The sequence below is a fragment of the Palaemon carinicauda genome, chromosome 35 (genome assembly GCF_036898095.1).
Source record: "Palaemon carinicauda isolate YSFRI2023 chromosome 35, ASM3689809v2, whole genome shotgun sequence".
Lineage (NCBI taxonomy): Eukaryota > Metazoa > Arthropoda > Malacostraca > Decapoda > Palaemonidae > Palaemon > Palaemon carinicauda.
Genome location: NC_090759.1, coordinates 2,521,903 through 2,530,155, shown reverse-complemented (window position 1 = coordinate 2,530,155; position 8,253 = coordinate 2,521,903). Strand labels below are relative to the sequence as shown.

The 8,253-nt window shown below is 39.2% G+C and overlaps 1 protein-coding gene across 1 annotated transcript; it reads right to left on the bottom strand.

Annotated features, from left to right (window-relative positions):
* Nucleotides 1–4,145: 4,145 nt before the first annotated feature.
* On the bottom strand, nt 4,146–4,736 carry LOC137627597 (uncharacterized). Its single transcript, XM_068358678.1, has one exon. It carries the CDS (start codon nt 4,734–4,736, stop codon nt 4,146–4,148), a length of 591 nt encoding a protein of 196 aa, XP_068214779.1.
* Between the last annotated feature and the right edge of the window lie 3,517 nt (nt 4,737–8,253).

Here is an 8,253-nt window from a genome sequence, read left to right as displayed (position 1 = left end):
ACATTTATTGCAAAACTTGTAGTTTACTCAAAGAATATCGAAATTGATTCTTTCCGTTATTAAAAAAACTTGAAGAACTTATCTGCAATTCACCCCGTCAACACTACTGATCTGCAGTTGTACATGCAAGAACTGGAGTTAGTTCTCAATCAAATTTCAAGATCTCAAGCAAAGGGTCCAGTGTTTTCATTTTCAATCAGACCAGACACCTTTAAATACAGTGACTTAGATACAACTGTCTTTGAGTGGATGTTAACTGAGGAGTTGGAAATGCAGTCAATTGACATCCAGTGCTTTATCATTGTGGTCAGCTTTCTTTAAAGATCTTCGAGAAATATTGGAAAATAGTAAAACTGATACTGCAGCCCCCATTTAAGGTCCTTGGCATCACTGTCTGGTAAATTCAATTGCATGAAGAAAGTAGCTTTTGCACTGCCATAAGCATATGGATCCACATATCAACGTGAGCAGATATTTTCACAAATGAAGCATATCCTAAGCCCCCATCACAGAGTGCTTACAATGGATCACTCTGAGGGCTCTGTGAAATTCAAGGTCTCCAAATATTCAACTAAAATTTCAATTATAGCATTTGGATTTCAAGGGTAAGGATCACATTGATATGATGAGGTATAAACTTAAAATGTAAGATAATTTGGTTACTAAGAATACTAGATGCAACAGATTATTACATTTATGTTATGTATGTTCAGGAAAATACAATATAATTACAATGGTCACTACCTAATGAATAATTAGGATTTTAATTTTCCTATAGTGTGCTAAAAATACCAATAGCACGCAAAGTAGTAAGAAAATAGTATTGATTAACAATTGACACAGTATGTTAAAAAGATTGCCGACCCCTGAGATAGGTTATAGTAACCCACAATCAGATTTCTCACTGCTAGGTAATGCAATAGAAAGATTGGACCAAGAGGAAGATTTCGGCCTGATCATTAGTAAAGATTTGAAGTTAACCAAACAAAGCATAAAATCTGAAAAGATAGGACAAAAACTAATAGGTAACAGAAAGAGATATTTCAAATACAAAAATAAAGACACTATACTTCAGCTGTACACATCACCAGTAAGACCTCATATTGAATACGGACATCAAAACTGGTCTCCAAGTATTTAGAAGAATATAGAAAGCCTAGGACCTGTTGTGCGGGAGAGCCATTAGGTTGTAACTAAGAGGCGTGGTGAATGCATCTGAACTGTATTAAACAATCATAAACTTTATATATATAAACTTGCGAGCAAGAACATTAGAAAAATTCACACATAATCAAACATGAGCTATTAGGCTTACACAGGTTGGTTTAAAAGTGCAGGGAAGACCCAGTGATAAGATAAAAAGGAAAACCATTGCATCATACGAGGGTGAATGAAAAGTTTGGTATGTGGCTCCTACAATAAAAATGACATATATGTTAAATAGGGCACCCTGCTCTGAAGGCGTACTGTGGGAGTGGCATCTACCAGGAGATATGCAGTTTTTAGGTGATCAATGTAGACCTAGTCCTGTTTATCATGAATATTGATTAAGAATGCTTTCGGCGTATGATGGATCACGATGAAAGGGCCCGTGTAAGGGAGCGCTAGCGGTGACTTGCTATTGTCTTTGCACAGGAAAATGTGCATTGCTGACTGCAAATCTGACGGTATGTGTTGCTTCACTTGGAGCTTATAAGTCTGGCGGTATTGAGTAAGTTTTTTCACAATGTGACTTAGGTGCCAGAGAGTGTCCGAGGAGGTTGCAGACGGAAAAAAATTGGCAGGGACAGCCAAAGGGTCACCATACACCATTTCAGCTGCTGCGATATCCAGGCCGCCTTTAGTAGGGGTCCATAGTTTTAGGAGGACCTAGCAAACCTGAGTAAACAAGTTGGAGTCCTTGAAGTGAGACATCAAAGCTGCTTTGAGGGTGTAATGAAAACGTTCAACCATACTGTTGGCAGTAGGGTTGTATGTTAATGTCTGATGTAGGGTGATTTCCAAGAGATTGATTAAGTCCATGATTAAGAGCAAGGCTTAAACAACATGAAATTGAAAATACAAAGACCATTAACAATTTCTCAATATTTTGTTATAACAATATAACTATGCAATATGCATATACAGTCAAAGTGTTCAAGCAAGCATTAGGAGCCTCACTACTTTAAAGTGCAAAATGTTGGCTTACAAACAACGTAACATGCATGGAAAGGATATACAACCAGGCTCTTAGATGCTTATTGGCGGTCCGAAGTAATACGCCTATGATATTGTGCTTAGTGGAGAGTGGTCTTGAGTCTTTTAATCGTGAAGTTCAAATAAGAAGGAAACGTGTTTTGAAAAGAAAATGGCGAACATTGATATGGAAGAACCTTTCCAATATATTTATGAAATTTGCAGAAGTGAAAATACGCCAAATTACAGATTTTTTTAATTCTTATCTGGATGATAATATCATCGGGTCGAGCCTTGCCCAATTGAAAAATTAAATCCGTAATAAACCTGAAACAGCAACAAAATATTTTACATACAGAGAAATTTTAAATAGACCCTAGCAAATTCATAGAGTGTATAGTGAAAATAGTTAAGTACTAGAATATATGCAAATTGCCTTCATGAGATTACGTTTAATGTCCCACAACCTAAGGAGAGAGACGGGAAGGTGGAGTAGAACTCCAAGGGAGTTGCGAGTGTGTAATTGTGATTCACAGGCAGTACAGAATGAAGTGCATGTTCTAATTGAATGTACAAGGTCACGATCAAAGAGGCATAAATTTAGAAATCTTAATTATACGGACATAGACACAGTGTTTGGAGAAGAAAATCACGTAATTGACCTGTACCAGTATATACTTAAAGTATCAAAGATTTATAATTAAATCTTTTTTTTTTTTTGATGTATGAGAGATTTGTTGTGATGGTTAATTAATAACCTTATATATTTCTTTATGGAAGAAAATATTTTCAGTTTACTGGACAAAATATTTTATAATGTAATGCGGAACATGTGTTATTGTTACAGAATAAAACCCACTGTTTTGTATAGACCAAATATGAATATTGTACTACAATATATATAAAGTTTTGTTAATAAAGAATAAATAAATAAATAAAAAAGAGCCAGACATAGCAGTTTCCATGGAAATGGCTTCAGGCCAATGAGTTGAGCTGTCGATAGCAGTAAACATGTAACAGTATTCTCATGATGTGGGTAGGGGACCTACTATTTCCATGTGAATATAGGCAAAGCGGCACTGAGGTTGAGGACGGGCGTCCACTCCTGAACACGTGTGTCAAAACTTTTGAGGTTTGGCATGATGTACAGGCCCAGAACCAATCCCTAGCATCCCTAGTAATGCTGTGCCAAATGAACTTCATCTTCAATAACTGTGCAGTAGATTAGTACGAGGATGTGAAAGGCCTTGGATAAAATCAAACACCTGTCGGCGAATGGAAGAGTCGTTGAGGGGGACGTCTTCCTAACAAAGGGATATGCAGGATGTGATACATACTTGGTTCTCTAGATCTTTTCGTTGGGCTTCTGCCAAGGTGTTGTAATTCAATCCCACGTGAATGGCAGCCAATGTGTTTCTTGACAGGGCATCAGCAATGGGATTCATTTTCCAGGGAAATTTTGAAGGGTGCAATTGTGCTCAACCACAGCAGAGAGATGTTGGTGTTGACCTGTTGACCAAGCGTCAGACTGTTGAGTGAAGGCGTGCACCAGAGGCATGGGGCTCGTGCAAATGACAAACAGCATACCCTCTAAGAAGCGAAAGTGATGGACAGCCAAGTGCACCGCTAGCAAATCACGGTCGATATTAGAGTAGCTGGGTTCTGCCTTGGAGAGTTTTCATCTGCAGAAGGCCAATGGGTGGGGTGAACCATTGACCATCTTCTTAAATACTGCAAGAATAGCAACGTCACTGGCATTGCTGGAGAGAAGGAGAGGCGCATGTGGCACGGGAAAAGTGAGAGCAGCATCGGTTGATAGAGCATTCTTTGCGTTGCAGAAGACCGCTTCTTAAAGGGGACCCCAAATGCAGGTCTTTTGGCTTGCCCTTGAGGGAGGCATTGAAAGGGGGAAGATTTGCGGCAATGGCTGGCAGGAAACGATGATAATAGCGGATTATGACCAAGAATTCTTACAGTGCTTTGACTTTCGAGTGTGTGGGGAAGTTCTGAATGGCTGCTACCTTCTCAGAGAGTGGCTGGACTTCTAGTGGAGTGATACAATGCTCTAAGAACGATACTTCGTTGGCGCCAAAGGTAAACTTTTCACAGCGGACTACAAGGCTGTTCTGTTGTAGGTGGTCGAGCATGATGTGTAGGTGACGGAGGCGTTCCTCTTTGGAGGAAGAGAATACAATTATGTTGTTTTCTGGATGGAAAACTTCTGGGTACGACGTAAATAAGTGGGCGTAAGCATCTGCGGGCGAGCTGATGTGTAGAGTGAAGTTGAATTGGGTGGATTGGAGAAGTGTGGATGAATTTGAATCCCTGTTGACCGTCAACATAGATTCATATTCAACAATGTTGACCAACCATAGGTGAGCGATATCAATCAGGATGTGGAAATGTGAAAGGAAATATGCAATGGGTATTAGCAATGTGACATCATCAATGAGAAACTTGCAATTATATTTGGGGCTTCCAAACAATAATATGTGTGTTCTGTAATCATAGGTGGGTATCACAGATGCATTGCCATTTATCAAGACCATGTCATCAGACATAGACAGACTACGTCATGTCATTGAGAGTGGGTTTGGTAGTAGAGAACGGCAAGTACCCGTGCTTACCAAAAATTGCATGGCCGTACCTTTATCATGTAAAAAGAGGATGTTGATGATAGGTGAGGACAGCGCCACTAGAGATGGTCTACTAACACGATTTTTGTATGTGAAAATGTGAGAGGAAATCTGCACAAAGTATTATCAATTTGATGTCAGCAATGAGAAACTTCCAATTATATTTAGGGCTTCCAAACATTAATGTGAGTGCTCCATAATAATAGATGGGTATCACAGATCCTTTGGCAGCTAAAAAGTGGATGTTGGCAGACTTAGAAAAACTACGTTATCCCGGAGAGTGGCTTAGGTAGAAGAGAACGTCAAGCACCCATGCCTACCAAAAATTGCATGGCAGTACGTGTATCATGACAAAAGAGGAATTTAGTGATAGGGGACGACACCGCCACTAGCGATGGCCTACTAAGACGATTTTTGGCCACAGACAACAATTCGTACATTTCTCCATACCAGCCCCGAATCTGGAGTGGTAATAGCAAAACTGCAGACGAAAAGCATCAGTAAGTGCCAGGAGAGGTCGTTGGTTTCAATGTAAACGATGGGTGGAACATGTGTGTGATGGACAGCCTTGTCACCACTCCGGTATGTCACAGGATGGGTGTTTGTGTCCTACCACATTCACGTCAGCTTCCTTCGATGTTGAATAATTGTAAGGCATTGATGGAGGTCTTGAATATGGTGAAATGACTATCCATGGGGATGGCAGCTGGTACAGGTTTGGGTAAGCGTCATACCCAAAGGGCACAAAATAGATTAAATTCACTAGAACAGCTGTCTGCAGATGGTTGCAGATGAGCATTAATGGTCATTTTCCTGTGGCCGGATGAAGCGTTCTAGTCCCCCAGCAGTTGTTAAGAGAGCTGAAAAAGCTTGATTGTACAGGTGGCTTGCGATAGTGAGTACTGCTCCAGGGAGTATATTTTGTGGGTGGCGTTAGCTATCAAGGTGTCTCCTTGTTTGCAAACCCAATTGTTGATATTTAGGAAATATTCCTCTGTAATTGCTGCGAGAACATAGTCTGCTTTACTGCTTGAGCGAGTCACATCATTGATATGAAACTGGATTTCGGCAAGCAGGAACCAAGCGAACATTTCTCCGTTGGCAAAGGGCAGCAGTTTCATAAAGGCAGCATGTGTGGATGAGTCAGGTTCAGTGGACGGCATCAGTAACCAGTAAGGCACACAAATGAGGCAGATGGTAGGAGGGAAGGAATCCTCTGATGTCACCAATTGTGTGGGATAGCCATTAGATTTTAACTGAAAAGTGAGGTGAATGCAACTGAAATTCATTAAACAATTATCGAGTTTTATATATAATTAAACATGAACTATCATGCTTACAAAGGTTGGTCTGTTAACATTGCAGGGAAGAGAGAGTGATAAGGTAAAAAAGGAAAATCATTAAATTGTATTAGCATTGTATGAAACACGAGCGGTACACAGTACAAGCTAGGACCGCCAGCACTAACACAATTCAGATATAGATGGAGGATGGAATGTTTGAACTTATTTGATCTAAAAACTCGGCGACCAAAGGGACAGTTCATAGAGGCATTCAAAATTCTTCAATGAATAACAAATGTAAATTGCAACAACCTATCAGTCCAGAGGTAATAGATACAAACTGGAATTGAAAAGCTACAACACCACCCAATGTGGTAATATTTCTACATAAAAATAGCAAATATATAAATCAGATTTCCAACAGATATATTAAACAGTAACGCGGTAAACAAGTCGAAGAATAAGTTAGACAAGATCATAAAATATCTCTAAATATTCAAACCAAACCGCTCACCCGAGAGCAAATGGAGTGCCCCGGAAGGATTAAGAATTCTGGGATATCCAAAATTCTTTTAACTACTTATAACTCTATCTCTCTCTTTTCTTTCTATCTCTGTCTCTCTGTCTCTCTCAGCAATGCATATTTTGGTATATAATTCTCTTTCTCTCTCTCTCTCTCTCTCTCTCTCTCTCTCTCTCTCTCTCTCTCTCTCTCTCTCTCTATGTTTTGATGGCCTAGCACTTTGTTGAAGTGAGAGAGCTTGCGAGATGCGATAAATGGGTGGGCGATGGTGGCAGGAGGTTTTTTTTCCAACTCGGTAGGTTTAAACATGCCAATAAGACCAGCTCTAAGCATCCAAACAAGGACCAGACCACTATTAACTCTTCTTTATTTTCATATTTCTGTTTTGCTCTCTTTCTCAACATTTCTATCCAAACTCTCAACTTTCAATCTCTACGGACTTGAATAGAAAAAAAAGTTGTAAAAATAAAACGAAAGAAAAAAATATAAAAAGAAACATTAGATATTTAGATACGAAGGCTATTTATAACTAGCTTATACACATATAGACAAGATGCTGACAGCTACCTTATGCATAAGAGCTTTAGAACCTGTATAAACAATGTTAGGAACTCGCTCACCGGTTTGGATTGACTTGGATGGAGGAATCCCAGGGTGAGAGGAAATGCAAGAATGGAAAAGTGCTATTAATGCCCCGTGAAGCACATTTGTAATGTGCAATAGCTGACTACTCCCTGTGACTGACCTCTAATGAAATAGGTTAAACTATTTCTGAGGTCGACATAGCTTTTGTGCTTTGTTGGAGTCCGGGCCAATTAAGAAACCTAGTAGCTGATTCCTTGTAGTACCCAAGTGTCTGGTTGTTCGCGGATGTCCGGAAATCCGTATAATCATTAGCCTTCCACTGTCAATCGTGGGAAAAAAAAAAAAGAAAAAAAAAAAAAAAACAGGTTTCTGTCGCGTGCAGCTCAGAAAAAAAAAAACAGGTTTCTGTCCCGTGCAGCTCAGTTGGGAGCTGCGGCATATTAGATATAGTCCAACTTAGGAGAAACTTATCCATTGGTTTGGGAGTACTTATGGGAGGTTGAGGACAGAAAAGATGGGAAGTCACCCAGGATTAAGCGGATGTGTTAGTAGGTGGGTAACATTCACCTTCAACTCCTTTTTACAGTAGTAGTCACAAAGCTAATAATTATAGAAGTTATTGGCTGAGACTTCCAAATAGACATGCATTAGACAATATCACAGAGTAATTAAAAAGGAGTGAGGAACTGAAGTTTAAGCACAAATGTGCAAAATGCCAAATAAATAAATGGTGTATAAACTTGAAAGAAAGGTGCTCTGCAAACATACACCGTAATAGTGTATGCCTGTTCTGTCAGCAGGATCAGGAAATAGAAAAAAAAAATTTAAAATCAAAACTAAGGACTAAGAAAATAATTGATGCAGATCATATCTAAGTTCCAGTAGTTAAAAACATTGAACAAAGAAGTAAAAAAGGATGTTGTGGAAAATGGGATTAGTATCCAAGAAATTAAAAATAAAGTAAAATCAAGGACAGATACTAGAGAGAAAATAACCAACTAAAACAGAGAGTTCATGAAACTCACTAGAGGAAGGGTAACTAAAGCCAAGA

Excerpts from the sequence above, each read along its gene's own strand:
- LOC137627597 (XM_068358678.1), bottom strand. The coding sequence starts at position 4,736 with ATGTCTGATGACATGGTCTTGATAAATGGCAATGCATCTGTGATACCC.